This window comes from Simochromis diagramma, unplaced genomic scaffold (genome assembly GCF_900408965.1).
Source record: "Simochromis diagramma unplaced genomic scaffold, fSimDia1.1 OVJJ01000449.1, whole genome shotgun sequence".
Classification (NCBI taxonomy): Eukaryota; Metazoa; Chordata; class Actinopteri; order Cichliformes; family Cichlidae; genus Simochromis; species Simochromis diagramma.
The window spans coordinates 584,031-602,501 of NW_024387274.1; the positions used below are offsets into that span (position 1 = coordinate 584,031).

Genomic DNA, 18,471 nt, shown 5'->3' on the forward strand with positions numbered 1-18,471 from the left:
TGTTTTGTCCTTTAATAAAATTATTCATGAAAGATTTGTCTATTTGTTAGACTACTGTCAAAATCCTGTTTTTAAAAGTTTGCAATCCAGAGTATATTCATAAAACTGTTGTTTACACATGTGCAAACTGAAAAGTTAGAACATCCCTGTATGGTCTATTGAGGATCTCTCAGTCAGAGAAAGTGGTTTACAGTGCAGAGCTGCATAGAAAATGGTTTACAGTGCAGAGCTGCATTCATAAAAACTCCAGCATCAGAATATTATTCTTGTTATCTTGGGGGAATTGCGACAACATGTACTCTCCTCAGGAGAAATTGACATTTTCAATGGAAACTGAAAATTTGTAAAAGGAAAATGTTTGGAATTTACATAGTAAGCTAAGATAACTCTTTATTGTCATTGCACAGTCATACTTAGTACAATAGTACAACGAAATTGGAAACTGTCCCATGTCAGCACTAAACACAACACAGTAGACTGTGAAGTAGATTTATAAAAAAGAAAGGTATGAGTAAAATAGGAATGAATAAATCAAAGACTGAGTGAATGTGAATGTTTATTGCACATTATGACTGCCCCCCCCCCCCAAAAAAAGTCCAGGGAGGTAGCCAATCAGGTCAGCTGTTAGCACTGATTAGGGCTATTACCCTGTTGCAAAAGCTGTCCTTGAATCTGTTTGTCTGTGAACTCAGCAACCTGAATCTCCTGCCAGATGGCTGCAGCTTAAACATGGTGTCCTGGGTGCGTCCAGTCCAGTAGGATGTTGCATGCCCTCTTGAGACAGCGAGTGCTATACCAGTCCTTCAGGGAGGGAAGAGGATGTCCAATGAGTTTTTGGGCCATATTAATGACCCTCTGAAGTGCCTTTTGTGTGCCATACACAGATGCAGTATGTCAGCACACTTTCAGTGGAGGAGCAGTAGAAGACAATCAGCAGCTCCCTCTTCAGCTTCATTTTTCTGAGGATTCTCAGGAAATGGAGATACTGTTGGGCCTTCTTTACAACTGCTGAGGTGTTTGAGCTCCATTGGAGGTCTGTGTCTATGTGCACACCCAGGAACTTGAAACACCCTTTCCACATACTCCCCGTTGTGCTGACAGGTTGCAGCTCAGACTTCCTCCTTCTGAAGTTGACTACCAGCTCTTTTGTCTTGGTGGTATTGAGGTCCAGGTGGTTGTCTGCACACCAATCCAACAGCCTCTGAACCTCAGCTCTTTATGCTGACTCGTCTCCCCCAGAGATGAGCCCCACCACGGTGGTAGCATCTACTTAATGACTGCGTTGCCTGAGTGGGTGCTGACACAGTCATGTGTGTACATAGTGTACAGTAGGGGACTCAGTACACAGCCTTGTGTAGAGCCGGTGTTGAGGGTGAGGGCTGAGGAAAGATAAGGACCCATTCTAACTCTCTGTACAAGGTCTGAAAGAAAGTCTCTGATACAGCAGCAGGTGGTAGAAGGAAGTCATTGAGGCTGCTAATGTTGGTCTGTTTGGACAGTGGGACAACTGTGGCCGACTTTAGGCACAGCAGGATGCAGGACTGGGACAGCGAAGCTTTGAAGATCTTAGTGAAGACCCCAGCCAGCTGGTCTGCATATTCTTTTAGGACTCTCCTGGTCACCCCATCTGGACTGGTGACCTTCCAGGGGTTCACTGCCCTCAGTGTGCACCTCACCTCATATTCCAGCACCATGAGGCTTGGGCTGATGCTGCCATCCGATGTTTTACCTGCTGCTGTTTCTAGGATAAGAGTGTATGCAGGGATCAGCAGCATGGACATGTGGTCTGACAAACCTAGCTTTGTGTCAAGATGGGAGTTCTGCTGACTGCTTATTGCCTTGTGCAATAACTCGCGAGGTATGTGCGGGGAACAGTTGCTGTCTGCAGTCATATGTTTTTACACCAGCCGTCATTGATGTAGATGCATAAACACCCTCCTCTGTTCTTACCTAAGTGGCTGTTCCTGTCGTGTTGGTGGACCGTGCGGCATGCTAAGGCTTAAGTGGTTGTTTCTTTAGCTGTGCTAGAGGGCCCACCCTGCAGCCCCGTTTTTGCCTACTTTGCCTGCGTTCCCTCTTGGGCTTGCCGCTGAGAGGAACCAGCCACAGAGACTCTGGCGTTCTTATTTTGTCCTCCGGAATGCTGTGGAAGTGGTAATAGTCCAATGTAAAATTGGACAGCTAAATCCCAAACTCAGAAGGTCCTGACAACCGTAAAAGTAAATTCTACTTGACATACACTGGTAAAAAACACATACACCCAAACATATACATGTAGACAATATAGAAAACAAAGCACAGAACGTGAAGAGCAGTAAGTAGTTGCGTGCATGCCACCTTTGCTATCCTACTAGTAACGTAGACATCATTTTATTGGTAGTTTACATTAAAACATAAAATGACATCTACATAGTAATGTACACTACATTTCTGGGGAGGGGGGGGGACTGGCTGATAGCAGGTATCAGAATTGAAAGCGGCAGTTATATGTGTGTGCGTGCGTGTGTGTATATACATACATATATATACAGTACTGTGCAAAGGTTTTAGGCAGGTGGAAGTGAAAGACGGAAGTGTTAATCATTTATTTTCATCAATCAACAAAATGCAGTGAATGAACAAAAGAGAAATCTAAATCAAATCAATATTTGCTGATTTGACCACCCTTTGCCTTCTTCTGGGTACACTTACACACAGTTTTTGAAGGAACTCGGCTGGTAGGTTGTTCCAAACATCTTGGAGAACTAACCACAGATCTTCTGTGTAGGCTTCCTTACATCCCTCTGTCTGTTCATGTAATCCCAGACACACTCGATCATGTTGAGATCGCAGCTCGTGGGGGCCAGACCATCACATCCAGTACTTGTTCTTCTTTACGCTGAAGATAGTTCTTAATGACTTTGGCTGCGTGTTTGGGCTCGTTGTCCTGCTGCACAATACATTTGGGGCCAATAAAAAAATCATTTATATTTCTGAAACCATTCTTGGTTTACAGCATTTTTCCCCACACCTGCCTAAAACATTTGCACAGTACTGTATATATATATATATATATATATATATATATACATACATACATACATTTCTACATATATATGTGTAAATCTTAATTATATCTACTTTTAGATTTATCTAGTTTTAGATTCCACAAGAAAAGCACTGGTTGAAAGATTTGTTAGTGTGACGTTGAGACAGAGAACCTGTATAATCAAGAGAAGTATGTGATAATGCAACGAACATGTCAAAGTGAGCCGTGTTCCCTTTTGTTGCTGTGAGAGCTGGCTGTTAAGCACTGCTCCATGCTCTTTGTACTATTCTCATCATCAGGAGCTGTTTAGTATGCTGCGGGTGTAAATGGGAGATTGCCGGGGCACTGGGCTGCAGAGCGGAGCCACTCTGTCATTAATGTGCCCATTGCTGTTATCATACGCCTAATGACATCGCTCTCAGATGGCACGCTGGGAGCTCGACCGCAGGGAGCCCGGCTCAAATGTCTGCAGGCGCCTACGCCTCCCATCATCAATTCCACATGTCTCTTTCCCAAAATCGCAAGCTTCTAGATAATGTCTTTCACGCTTCAGCAGTCTTACAGGGTTTCCCTCCTGCCTGGCCCTGAAATGGGCAAATTAATAGTTCCTTTGAAACAAATTGGAATTACACCCCTCGATGCCTTAATGTCAAAATACAAGAGCGCTGGCATCCCAGATCTGACTGCTGATGAAAGAACCCCTCCAAAAAAACAAAACAAAAAAAGAAACAGACACAGACACCCATCAGCATGGACCAGTACAGTGCTTTGTGCAAAAGGAAGCTTGGAAATGTTTCATCTTTTGCAATACAAGGACAAATCCTTTGAAACACACTGGATAGTTTTGTGAGACATTCACATCATTTATCACAGAGTTGTTTGCATGGCAACAAAGAACTTCAGCTGACAGCGCCGTGCCTATAGCTTTGATATTTTCTGTGCATTCAATGGCATTATAGAGGATGGTTTGCAGTTTGCTTTATGGGCATCTCTAACACTTTTGTTAAACTGCGGATTAAAAACTTAATCTGATACTATTATTATGGTTCATCTTACTGCTTCATGGTGAATATTAAGGAGCTGGAAACCCAGACTTTGTTAGCAGGCAATCAAAATACTGTTATAGTGAGTAAATATATATATATATATATATATATATATATATATATATATATATGTTTCTTTTCATGTGTGGACTGGATGAGTTGTTAACAAGATATCGTGAGTATTTGACATCATTAGCACCTTTAGAAATATATTTACTTGGAAAACTGGTGACGTATTCAATAGTTATTTTACCCACTGTATACACAGAGAGAGAGTCTGTGGCATTCTGTCAGTACAAGCAAGGCAAACATTGCTTGATTTGTCACATCTAAAAATAGAAAATAAATTAAAACATACAAAAATAAGGCGATCTCTCCTTTCATCTCAGACAGAGCTGTCATAAAGCTCCTGGCCTGTCCATATGTCCATTCATCCGTTACATTACCACTATCTTGTGGCCGCAATAAGCGGTCAAAGCTCAAAGCTGCACTTACAATCTCATAGGACATTGCAGCTCTCATATGGGTGTGTCTGTTTATTACAGGGGTAGGCAACTCCAGGCCTCGTGGGCCGCTGGCTTTAGATGTGTCCTTAATCCAACACAGCTGATTTAAATGGCTTAATGACCTCCTGAACATGTCTCAAAGGCTGTATCCCAATTCAGGGTCTGCAGCCTTAAAGGCTGCATTTTAAGGCCGATTACGTCACAGTGGCGCACCGAAGGCTGTCCAAATTCAAAGGCTGCTCAAAATGCGGCCCTCAAATGCGTCCTTCATTTCCCTGAATTTTAAGGCTGTGACGGTGTAGACTTCATGGCCCAACATATCCCACAATTCATAGCGCGGCAGTCGGTGTGGATAATTTTGCCGCAGACTGCAGAAGCGAAGTGGCCGAAGAGTAAACTGTGAAAAGTAAGTACTGAATATTATGTCACCTATTTATGTGCAAACGTTTAATAATGAGGAACATTAAAACATTACTGTTGGCCACATGTCGGCAAAGTTATTTGCTATTAGCGATGTTTGTACGTTCAACTTTTACTTGCTTTTAAAGCCTTTAAAATATAATAATACAATAGTCGACCTTAAACTTACAGAGAATCTGATGATTTTGTGGATAATTAAAGTCAGTCATATATCCACAAACACAACAAGCTGAAAGTCAGTGATGCTGCTCGGTTTGCAGTCCTGAATATCATGGCACAAGCAGGATTCACTGCACTGTTAATGTTCGCTATGTTATATTGCTGCCTCTGTTCGGTGGTGTCGAGCCAAACGGACTTTAACGTGTGTTTGAACGAGCTGACGGTTCACTCGTTAAGCTGAAAGAAAGATGCTTTAATCACAGGAGCCACACATGTGTCCACTGCACCATCTGGAACTCTTCTTGTTCAGCACTCGTAATGACACAAACACTAAATCCTCCTTCTCTGGTGCTGTTTTGTAGCAGTGTGTACACCTGAGACTGTCACCTGTCTGTCTGTCCTGCACTCTCTCTCTGTTTCTTTCTCTCTGATTGTGGAATAAAAGTATGAACATGTATTTATAAGTCACACTTGTGTTTGAATCCTGCAGCTTATCACACATTTGATGTCCATGTGTGACAACTGCAAGTGTCCAGAGTGAGGACAGACTGAGGGACCCACTGCTGCACATCATCTGTGAGGCTTTGCACCCCGGATGATCCACCAGGACAAACTCAGCAGTGTGTGAGGAAGAGGAGGAGGAAGAGCCAGCAGCAGCTGACAGATGGAGAGAATAGACAGACTGTTCCCTGTTTGTGAAGGACTGCTAGGAAAGTTTAACATAACTGTCTGTGCTGAATCAGTCTTATTAGGCAATGTTCAAATAATTTGATCATCCCAGTGTTTTCAGTGTGGGAGAAAGTACTCAGGGCCTTCAGGTTACACACTATGAAAGGCAGCAACAAGTTTAATGTTCAGAAACCTAAAGTATGTATCAGCAGCAGAATGGACCTAAAAATTAATGTTTGTTTGAGTTCTATGAAGCTTTGAGTATTTTGGATTAGTAGCACTGCTGTGTTTGTTGCCAACATGGATGTTGGCAGCTATTTTGCCAACATCCACCTTAATTTTTCATTCATATTTTAATTCCCCATACATATTGACAGTTTACCATGTCACACGCTGCTCAAGCCTTTTAATTAAATTTTTTACAATGACCATTACCACCACTTGTCATTTTTATTAATAACAAAATCTATTTTCTTAACATAGAAGATTTTTTTAACTATGAAAATAATAGAGTCAGGCAGTTTAAATGGTAAGTTTTGATCTGATCCCATTTATCTTGTCAAATAGATAAACAGTGGAAGAAGATGGGTTTTTTGTGTGTATATGTGAGGTCCATCACTGTACAACAATGTTGTGATATGTCTCCCTAAAAATGGTAGACAAGAAACAGATTGCTCCTCATACATGACTCCAAATCCCATATTGCAACAATACAACTTTGTAATGCAAGCTTGATGAACTCACTATGGCATCTTTAAGTTTCTTCCTGTTTTGTGATGAGTGAAGGTTACCTTTATATATATATATATATATATATAAAACAGATAACACAGGCATAATCCAGCACAACTGAGAGAGGGTCACCTGATCAAGCCCTAAATATGCTTTGTTAAAAGTACAGAGGGCGTCGTCTCCCAAATCCAAAATGTGAGCTGGTTCTAATAGAAGAGGGCCCTGAAAGCAGTGCTGGACTGGTAATCTGACATATCGGGCAATTGTCCGGTGGGCCGACATTGGCCTTTCAATTGACCCAAAAGTGTGTCAAGTCCTGACAACAACCTGTTTATTTTCATTACTGATACTGTATTGTGCCCATTCAAATCTCTTAATACAATCAGGCCCTCCCGTATCTTTGCTGTGTGTTCACACAGCTTTTAGAAGAGAAGTTTAGTGTGGAAGAAGTTGTGAAAAGGTGAAGCTAAAAAGTTAAAAAGAAACTAAAAAGAAATACAGCAAAATGTGTCAACATATTAGCTATTGTGGCAGCTGCTGCACTGTCACCAGTACCAACAATAAATAGTAACAAGCCATTGCAGTCACAGGAGGCTGGTCTTGCTAGCACCAGCTGTGGAGAAGCGCAGGAGAAGGGACTGCAGTCCCAAGAAGAGAGGAAGAGACAGAGGACTTGAAATTAATGTGGTAAGAAAATAGATGGAAGGACATAATAAGAAAGGGAGAGATTCAAGTATCTGAATGCTTTAGTTTTTTGAGCAGTCATGATGGGCTGTCTGGAACAAAAACTACAGGGTCTATTTTTTTGTCCCCGTCCAGGTCTGCCTGAAAGCTGAAGGCTCTGCCACCCATTCTACTTTTAAATAACCTAGGAACCACAAGTAAACCAGCAGTATGAGAGCAAAGTGCTCTATTGGGGTGACTAAGGGACTATGAGATAACACGGTGCTTGATTATTCAAGACCTTGTATGTTAGGAGGAGTATTTTAAATTACTTTAAATTGATTTTGGATTTAACGGGGAGCCAGTGAAGAGAAGCCAGAATGAGTGAAATATGCTCTCTCTTTCTAGACCCTGTCAGTACTTTTGCTGCAGCATTTTCAATCGACTGAAAGATTTTTTTTTTTAATGAAAACCTGATAATAATCAATTACAGTAGTCCAGCTTAGAAATAATACATAATTAACTAGTTTTTCAGCATCACTCTGAGATGGAGGATCTCTAATTTTAGAGATAATCTGCAAATGGCAGAAAGCAGTCCTACATATTTGTTTAATATGCGTATTGAAGGACATATCCTGGTCAAAAATGAATCCAAGACTCCTCACAGTGTTGCTGAAGGCCAAGGTAATGCCATCTGGTTTCCTACCATATGTCTTGATGATTTTTAGGTACCATAACCTCAGTTTTATAGGTTATCCGGGTACTTATGTCTTTAAGACTTTCCTGCTGTTTAAGTAATTGCGGGTGTGTTATCTGGATAGATGAAGTTGAGACATAGCAGTGAAAATGTATGCTATTCCCTTTACTGACACTGCCTAAGGGAAGCATGTATATTGTAAACAGAACTGGTCCTAGGACAGAACCCTGTGAAACTGCATAGTTAGCCTCAGTGTGTCAGGAGGTCTCTCCATTTATATGAACAAATTGTTGTCTAGCAGGACACGTACAGAGATGTTTCACTGTCAGAGGCCATAAGAAGAGTCCATTTGTAACCTTTACCAATGCCGTTTCTGTATTGTGATGAGCCCTTACTGAAATTCTTTAACTAAACCGTTTCTCTGCAGAACTTCATATCCATTTAAGTCACAGCAATACTGATGCTAAGACCACTCTATTTTGAAATAACAAAGTCAGCATAAGAAGGCAGACGGACTGTCAACCAGGAGGCGACAGTCTTGTGTCTTTTATAAATTGTAGACATGTCATTGTAGACATAGTATTACAAAGGTGAAAATCCCATTCCCAATACATGTACCTCAAGAGGAGCAAGGGTAAAACAAAAGCCTTCAAATCACAGCTAACCAGCACCATTCAAGTCTAAACTCTAGTCTTAAGATATATTTCTGCTAAGAACTTATGCACTGATTAAACCAGACCTAAAAGAAAAGCACTATGTGGTCATCATGTGTTCTGCTTTGTACGTACTGCACGTTATAAAAGACCGTGTGAGCTGTGTAAAATATGTCAACCTGATTTTTCTGAAACTGTATGAAGAGATATACATGGCTTATTGAAACTCACCAGAATTATTTGTTACATCACAAACAAATGTATTTGCTAACTAAAGAAAATGGTAAAGCAAAATGGTGATGCATTTTGCTTTCAATATGAACTAAAACACTATATTGTGTAGACTACCAAATGGTAAATATTCTGGACAAGCCCTAATTCATCACAAACGTTGTGAGTTTGTGATGAATTGGGGGTAGTATAGTAAAAAGGAATTGATTAAAACTCACAGAAGATTCCAAACGTATAAGTCAAATAATATCAGCAAAGCAACGACTGAGAAGCACTGCCATGTACTGTGCAGTTACTGAAGGTGCAAACACAAAGGAATAATCCGGAGTATTGTTCAAAACTACAAAAGTATACCGAATATTAAACACAGCAACATAGCATCATGGCATTTGTTATACAATATCTGAGACATAGTGGCTTGTATAGTACTGTCTGGTGAAGCTTGGTTATCATAGTGCCAGAAGGTAATCTATGGGCAGAAATCTGTGCCATCAGAAACTGAATTTGAATAAGTTCAATTTGAATTTGAATGGCTCAGATTGAATCTGAATTGTAACTTGAATAAATGCTTTTGAAAACTGAATTTCAATTAGTCTAATTTGAAATTGAATTTATGGTTTGAAAATGATCATCACTAAATTGAAATTGAATTTTATATTTTGAAAATGAATTGATTTGCTTTGAAACTGCATTTTATCCTTTAAAAATTCAGCTCTCGAATAATTTCAGTTTCATTTCTCACCATTCAGTTTCAGTTCTACAATTCAATTTCAGTTCCAAAATCCAGTTTTTTGGAACTTACATCCGGTTCCGGTTCAAGCGCAGATTAATAGAACTACGTTTTACTAGCGGACCGAAAGTGTTACTGACGGGAATCTACAGCGTCTTGAGCTGAATTAAGACTTCAGAAGTCATTCGTCATGTCGAATGACCAGCGGATAAACTCTCAGGTTGGTAATAAATGTATTACATGTATAAGAACAAGCGTCATGTTAACAAATGATAGCCGTACAGTAACTGTTATGCTTATTGTAGCTGTTAGCTAAAAACGCTAATTTAGCATAGTTTGCCCTGAATTCAGCTTTGACAAACAAATATGATCGACTGTTTCTAGTAGAATTCCAAAGTTGTCACCTTGTACCCTCTCAGAGTACCCCCTCTGTATGCTTGCAGAGACCCCTACAGTAGGGAAACATGCAAAACAGTGTCCAAACCTTTGTGTTTTAGCTTTATTTATGTCTTGTACAGCATCCCAACTCTTTAGCTAACTTAATAACTTTAGCTAAAGTGAATAATTGGTCTAATTCATTAGTGCAGCATTACTGGGTCACCTCTGTTTGAAGTGATATAATGTGATATACAACTATCACTGAAACAGCAAACTTTTAAATAAGCAAACAACACTTCTCATTCTCTAAACGTTTGGCCACAGCTGTAGATTACACTATCAGTGCTTGTTCACTCTTGACAATAATAACATTTCTAAATTTACTTTGTGCATTTACAGGTAAACAATATCTAATATTTTATCTAAATGACTGCTTTGTCTTTGAAAAGGGTGAAGAGCCTGAGGCCGGTGACAGTCCAGTTCTACTCTAAGTACATCCTTACAGTGGCTCACAGGACAAGGCCACATTCCTGTCCTGCCAGAAGAGAAGAGAGTCTTCATGCAGTTCAACCACACCTGTCATATTCCATATGACAGGGGTCTCAAACTCCAGTCCTCAACGGTCAAAGTGTCATGCAACTTTTCCATGCCCTCGAGGACTGGAGTTTGAGACCCCTGCCGTATGGTGTTCATGCAGTTTTCTACCCCACAGTTACAGCATGTCTGACTGCCTGTTCAGCATATGCAAAAATATATGATGAGTTTAAGCATGTGATGACTAAGGCCTTCCATTATGGTGTTTGTCATCACATGTCACAGACATCTGGATAATCATTTGGAATAAACAAAAAACTAAAAACTTGTTACTTCATCTTATCTTTATTATTGTTCTTATTTTACATTGTTAGGCATTAGGTTTATTTGTAGTAGTCCTTTCCAACTTCTTTCCCTCTTCCATGTTACTGTATCAGCTTGTCAGCATCTATTTGGGTTTGGAAGTGGAACAGAAAGTAAGGAAATCCAAAGTACCATTAAAACCAGGAGAGGTTCTTATATTTCAGAAGAAGGGATTAATTCAAAAGAAATGACCTCAATGCCATATTTTATTTAGGAACCCTGGAGAGCACTTTGCAAAATAACACATTCTTATAATTTCACCCTCAGATGAGCCAAGCTACGACTGTCAGGGAAGGTGATGTAGGTACAGAGCATATGAGAGTGGTTAAGTTAATGTCTCTTGTCTAGATGAAGGCACAAGAGAGATCAATGGCAAGGCGTAGAGATTCAGTATCTTCAGTCTTCAGTGGACACTCCATTTCTGGCACAAAACACCTGTAAAAGATGGTCGATTTAGGAGGTGACCCGACAACTTCAGCCTGTCAAACATATTAATGGAGCAGTGTGTTTAAAAAAAAAAAAATCTAATTAAGCATGCACTCAGTACTCTAAGAATTATTATGGTAGTTAAACACAGTGATAGTTGTATATCATAGTATATCACTTCAAACAGAGGTGATCCAGTAATGCTGCACTAATGAATTAGACTAACTATTCACTTTAGCTAAAGTTATTAAGTTAGCTAAAGAGTTGGGATGCTGTGTAAGACATAAATAAAGCTAAAATACAAAGGTTTGGACACTGTTTTGCATGTTTCCCTACTGTAGGGGTCTCTGCAAGCATACAGAGGGGGTACTCTGAGAGGGTACAAGGTGACAACTTTGGAATTCTACTAGAAACAGTCGATCATATTTGTTTGTCAAAGCTGAATTCAGGGCAAACTATGCTAAATTAGCGTTTTTAGCTAACAGCTACAATAAGCATAACAGTTACTGTACGGCTATCATTTGTTAACATGACGCTTGTTCTTATACATGTAATACATTTATTACCAACCTGAGAGTTTATCCGCTGGTCATTCGACATGACCAATGACTTCTGAAGTCTTAATTCAGCTCAAGACGCTGTAGATTCCCGTCAGTAACACTTTCGGTCCGCTAGTAAAACGTAGTTCTATTAATCTGCGCTTGAACCGGAACCGGATGTAAGTTCCAAAAAACTGAATTTTGGAACTGAAATTGAATTGTAGAACTGAAACTGAATGGTGAGAAATGAAACTGAAATTATTCGAGAGCTGAATTTTTAAAGGATAAAATGCAGTTTCAAAGCAAATCGATTCATTTTCAAAATGTAAAATTCAATTTCAATTTATTGATGATCATTTTCAAACCATAAATTCAATTTCAAATTAGACTAATTGAAATTCAGTTTTCAAAAGCATTTATTCAAGTTACAATTCAGATTCAATCTGAGCCATTCAAATTCAAATTGAACTTATTCAAATTCAGTTTCTGATGGCACAGATTTCTGCCCATAGTAATCCGGCTCCTGTAGTATTTTCTGGCTTTGTATAAAATGTAAAGTTCTTGGTTTTTTGCAACTATTACTTTCTGATGATGTGTTATTCCAGGTAGTATGACAGTAAACAGGCTAATAACTAGAGAATGAGACTTTGAACGTGTGTTAGTGAGTTTAAGTGATAGAGAAGCATTTAGGCTTTCCAATTCGGATTTATTGGCACTTTAAGGGATAGCTTCAGATTTGCTGACAGGCAAAAAATCTGACAGGCCATGATCTCTGGTCAAATCTAATGATTCGTTTACTCTCTGTTAACAGTCATAGAAACTAAATGTAGTCACCACTTTCAAACATTTCTAAGGTTGTGGATATTGTAGCAGTTGATGTGAGATAACACTTTTGCTGCTTCCTTTACAGTGGCCCTGAGAAGTCAAACACACTGCAACTTAAAAAAAAATACCAGCAAATAGAAAAAAGGTCTAATAGGCACACAAAACTCCAAGACACAAATCAAAGGTTGATGGAACAAATGATTCAAAAATACTTCTAATAATTCTGTTTTTTTGTGAGCTGGTGCAGTGTTTCCCCCCCCTTTATCTCCACTATGTTTTATTCACCTTCTGTTGTGTTTTGTGTGCTTTTATGGCATTTTTCTATTTGCTGTCATTAATAAAGGAAGACAGGATAAAGACAGCATGTCTTTATCCTGTCTTCCTTCGGTCTCCCCAACCGGTCACAGCAGTTGGTGGCTCCCTCTGCTGCCAGCAGAACCAGGCTCCCTCCCTGAGCCTGGTTCTGCTGGAGGTTTCTTCCTGTTAAAAGGGAGGTTTTCCTTCCCACTGTCGCCAAAGTGGTTGCTCATAGGGGGTCATATGATTGTTGGGTTTTTCTCTGTATGCATTATTGTAGGCTCTACCTTACAATATAAAGCACCTTGAGGCGACTGTTGTTGTGATTTGGCGCTAAATAAATAAAACTTAATTGAATTGAATTTCTTAAGTTGTAGTGCACTTGACCTCTTAGGGCCATGCTCTTTGGCCTCAATTGATGTTAAATTTCAATTGCGAAGTGAGTGAGAGCATGGACATTTAGTTATGATTACAGCCTACAAGCAGGTCAAACAACCATCTGGCTATGAAAGAGAAGTAAAAGAGTTCCAAACTAATTCTACTTTACAAAGTATATAAATAAAATACTTAAGTAGATATATTTCCTAAACAAGATATGCATTAAGATCCAAAGGCAAAATGTAGCATAGTAAGTTTTGTACTGCTGAAAATAAAAGTTAAAAAAAAAAAATCAACAAAAAAACAAATCTTAAAACCTTATTTTCTCACTTGTTTAGTTACATAAGTTCATAAGAAGTAGGAAATAAGGTGGTATGAATAAGATACAAAAATAAAATGCTCCAGTTAAACACACATTGAAAGTTGTTGGAGGTATTACTGCTGACCTCTGACTGGTTTAAGTGTGTAAGCATGGTCAGCAGGGAATAGGGGGGTGCTCTATGGGCTCTGACGAAAAAGTGTCATCTTGTAAACAGGACACTGAGCATACTTTGTGTGGCATGATGATCATAAGTGTATGAAAGCAGAGTAAAGAGTCAGACACTGCTGTAGAAGGAGCTCAGTAATATATGTTTCTGTGTGTACTCCTGTGCTGGATGATTTCATGTGCTTCATAAGGCTGTCTGAAACCTGTCGGCTTCACCCTCATCCATAAAAATTACAAATTCTTTCCTTGAAAGTAAAGATATCAACATTTGAATACCATTTGTCAAAATACACCTCTGGTTGCTAACCTAAAGTAGAAGCTAAAAGCTGTTTGTCTAAAAACTTTGGGAAACTAGTAGAAAGTTACATGTGCTTTAGTCTGAACAACAAAAGCAGAGTGGCAGCGCAGCCATTAAGAAGGTGTGTTTGTGTCCTCTCTATCTGGATTAGTTTGGATTCCCCTGCTCTGCTGTTTCCTCTTGAACAGCCTCATCTTCCTCCATCGGCTCTTCCTCTTCCTCCTGCAAAGACACAGCACACTTTTATATAGACAACATATACACAAAAACCACTACAGTGTTTTCAGGTTCCCTGACCAAAACTAAGAAGGGATAAGGTGTAATTTGTTTCTACTTTCAAAATTCAATTCAATTCAATTTTATTTATATAGCGCCAAATCACAACAAAAGTCGCCTCAAGGCGCTTCATAGATACAGAGAAAAACCCAACAATCATATGACCCCCTATGAGCAAGCACTTTGGCGACAGTGGGAAGGAGAAACTCCCTTTTAACAGGAAGAAACCTCCGGCAGAACCAGGCTCAGGGAGGGGCGGGGCCATCTGCTGTGATTGTTTAGGGTGAGAGAAGGAAGACAGGATAAAGACATGCTGTGGAAGAGAGACAGAGGTTAATAACAGGTATGATTCAATGCAGAGAGGTCTGTTAATACATAGTGAGTGAAGTCCTTGTAATTAATATCATGCTAGTTTGTCCAGTTACTCAAGCCTCTTAAAACACAGGGACTATTTACAAAAATGGCTGTCATTTCTAAACACTTAATCCAACGCCTTTTTACATTTACTTTTAAAAGTAATTATAAACACAATGTAAGGATGGTTTTTATTACTTTTATGAAAATCCCTTGTAGTCATTGACTCATTTAAGGATTGTAAAATATATTTTTTGTTGTTGTTGCTTATATTAACTTTGAGGTGTAAAGTATGAGGTATGAAAATCTGTCAGCATTCTTCTGAACCTCCAAGCAACAAGACGACCTTCGAGCCTTACTGTCCAGCAAGAATTTCCCCCTCTTTCTACACAGAAAATAGTTATCCAGTAGGAGTTGATCTCACTTCTTGGCTTATAATAGAATACTGAAAAAAGAGACACTAAAGAGTACATCGCCTTCTGTTGCCTCATTAGGTTAGCATGTTAAAATTCAAGTCACACAGACAAACTAATTCTTTAAATAATAGTAATGTTAAGTTATTTTTTTTTGCCAATGGGGTGTGTCGGGCTTAATTAGAGAAACTCAATAGCTCAAAAAAGGCAGTAACTGAAAATCCATCTTAAGATAAAAAATATTGCAGCAGGAGTATGACACCTTTGTTGTTGAGTAGTAAGACTACTAACCGGGGTAATGTAATTGTTAGCTTTGATCATATGCACATGCAAAAGACCACTGCTATGGGGAAAATGAAATACTGAGGGATGATCATGAACACTGGGTAAGGGAACAGAGTGATTCAGACAGAAACGAGAAGGGATCAGCTTACCCTGCTCATGACAGGGTCACCCGGGCCCACCTTTTGACAAGGCCCCACCATCCATTGTAGGTGCCGTAGGGGTCTGGTGCTATATAAAATAGTAAGGAGCTGAAGATTTTTTTTTTTTTTTTTTTGGGGGGTGAGGGGGGTCTCAAACTTTTTACATCATTCCCCACATGGCAGGAAGGATATTTTCAAAATATTGACAGAGAAGCTGCAATTTAATTAGATAAACTCATTCACAATGAATCCTTCAGTGGCATTTCAGACACAGATTCACCCTATAGCTATCAGCGATCATGCTCCTGTATCTTTAACACTAATGCACAAGAATAATACTACATCACTGCTTAAAGAGACTTTATTAAATATTTTAAAAAAGAGTCACTTCCAAGTCATTCCTCTCAGCCCTCCAGATGACTTCTTCACAAAGGCAAACACAATATTCATTAAATTCATTTGGAATAATAGAAGAGCCAGACTGCGCCTTTCGCTACTATATCTCCCGTATGACAGGGGAGGTCTGTGTGTTCCAAACCTCAAATGGTACTACTGGGCTGCCCAGCTTTCTGCGGCCTCATGCTGGTTTTCAACGACAACCTTACCCTGGGTAAATTTAGAAAGGACAAGCACTACCCCCTTACCGCTCAGCACTTACCTGTACTCCGCAAAGTATAAAGATCTGATGAAAGATACATCAAACCTCTTTGTTAAAAATACCATCCGTTTGACGCACTCAAGTTTAAAAATGAAACGCCAGCACTATCCCAGTTTATCCCAGTTTTATATGATATCATATTTAGACTATAATGACACTCCCGGAACATCAGCATCTGTTCTATGGGAAGCAGAGAAAGCTGTGATGAGAGGTAAAATAATTTCTTTCTCACCACATAAAAAGAAAGAAGAAAACAAAAATATTCAGGAATTAGAAAAAACCATCAAATCACTAGAAGAAGCCTATGCGTCCCACCAAGATCAGGAAACATTGAACAAAATACGCAAAACAAAACTAGAATTAAATGAGATAATTGATAAGAAAAAAAAAATTCTTAGTACAAAGACTACGCTTACAAAATTATGAACATGGTAATAAATCCGGTCAATTTCTAGCAAACCAGCTAAAAATAAATTAAGAAAAAACAACTATATGTGCTGTTCAAGATTCATCTGGGAACACAGTATATGACCCGAAACAAATAAACAACATTTTCAGGGATTTCTATAAAAGATTGTATTCACCACAAATAAACCCGTCTAAAAAGGAAATTGATCAGTTTTTAGACAACATAACTCTTCCAAAATTATTAGACACTCAAGCAATGGCACTGGATTCACCACTGACACCAGGTGAACTCCAGGAAGCCCTGATAAGTATGCCCAATAATAAGGCTCCAGGTCCAGACAGCTTTCCTGCAGAATTCTATAAAGAATTCTGGACGATTCTAGCACCAGTTTTTTACAGAACGTTGTTGGAAATCAAAGAAAAGGGCAGACTTCCATCAAATATGAATTCTGCAAACATTAATCTCCTGCTAAAACCAGGCAAAGACCCTGTATATCCCTCAAGCTATCGTCCAATATCCCTTATAAATGTAGACCTCAAAATAATCTGCAAAGCTCTCTCAAAGAGACTGGAGAAAATAATCCCCCTCTTAATTCATCCTGACCAAACTGGTTTCATAAAAGGTAGGCACTCATCAACAAATACACGTAGGTTACTCAATTTGATAAACGACTCATACAGTAAAAACCTTGAAACTACAATATTTTCTTTAGACGCAGAAAAAGCGTTTGACAGAGTTAACTGGAAATTTCTATTTACACAAATTTGGTTTTGGATCCTCTTTCATTAACTGGTTAAAAATATTATATAATTCCCCAACAGCTTGTGTCAGAACAAATGACCAGACATCCTCCAGCTTCTGTCTCTTGAGGGGCACCAGGCAGGGATGCCCACTCTCCCCTTCACTGTTTGCAATTTTTATTGAACCACTAGCAGCAGCAATTAGACAGAATTCAGTAATTAAGAGCATGAAATGCAAGAATGTGGAACATAAAATCAGCCTTTATGCGGATGATGTGTTACTTTTTCTCCAAAACTCACAAACCAATATCTCTGGGGTGATTGAATTGATAAACTCTTTTGCAAGAATATCAGATTACTCAATTAACTTGTCAAAATCTACAGTCCTTCCATTAGACCATTAATTGCTCCTTCCATAATTTTTCTTCTACACCACTGCAATCGGGAAATATAAAATATTTAGGTATTAATGTTTCTCCCAAACTTGCAGATCTAACTAAATTAAACCATATCCCACTTTTAAAGAAGTTAGAAGGCGATCTGGCAAGATGGAAATGTCTACCCATATCACTCATGGGAAGGGTTGCCGCTATAAAAATGATGGTCTTACCAAAAATAAATTATTTATTGTCAATGATCCCAACTAAACCGCCACAAGATTGGTTCAGATCTCTAGATTCATACATGTCCAAATTCCTTTGGAAAAATAAAACCCCACGTATAAGCTTAAAAACACTACAAAAGACCAAGGATAAAGGAGGATTAGAACTACCCAACTTTCAGCACTACTTCTTAGCCAACAGGCTTCAGTTTATCTCAGGATGGCTAAAACATACCTTCTTAGATGAACCTTGGCTAGATGTAGAACAAGCACTTATGCAATAATCTAGAAATTTCAGACCTACCATTTATCAGCTCAAACATCCAATGACATGAATGCTTCAAAAGCGTCAACATCAGCTCTTCTCTGACAGCATGGTGGGAGTTTCTAAAATTGACGGAGTTTTCATTAATCCCATGCAAACGTACACCTATCTGGAACAACCCTGACATATTACAACACAATAATATGATAAACTTTTCAGATTGGAGTGGTAAAGGAATCAAATATCTAGAACATATATTAGAAGGAACAGA

The 18,471-nt window shown here is 39.0% G+C and overlaps 1 protein-coding gene across 3 annotated transcripts in view; it reads right to left on the minus strand.

The window, feature by feature from the left end:
• Positions 1-13,168: 13,168 nt before the first annotated feature.
• Positions 13,169-18,471, minus strand: part of phf14 (PHD finger protein 14) — a 142,307-nt gene continuing 137,004 nt past the window's right edge. For 2 of the 3 annotated variants that reach the window (XM_040002622.1, XM_040002621.1), the window contains exon 18: positions 13,171-14,281. In XM_040002622.1, the coding sequence (XP_039858556.1) occupies positions 14,207-14,281 (75 nt within the window). In that variant the 3' untranslated portion in view covers positions 13,171-14,206. Of the gene's footprint in view, positions 14,282-18,471 lie in introns of all 3 variants that reach the window. The other variant, XM_040002624.1, reaches the window with a different exon arrangement.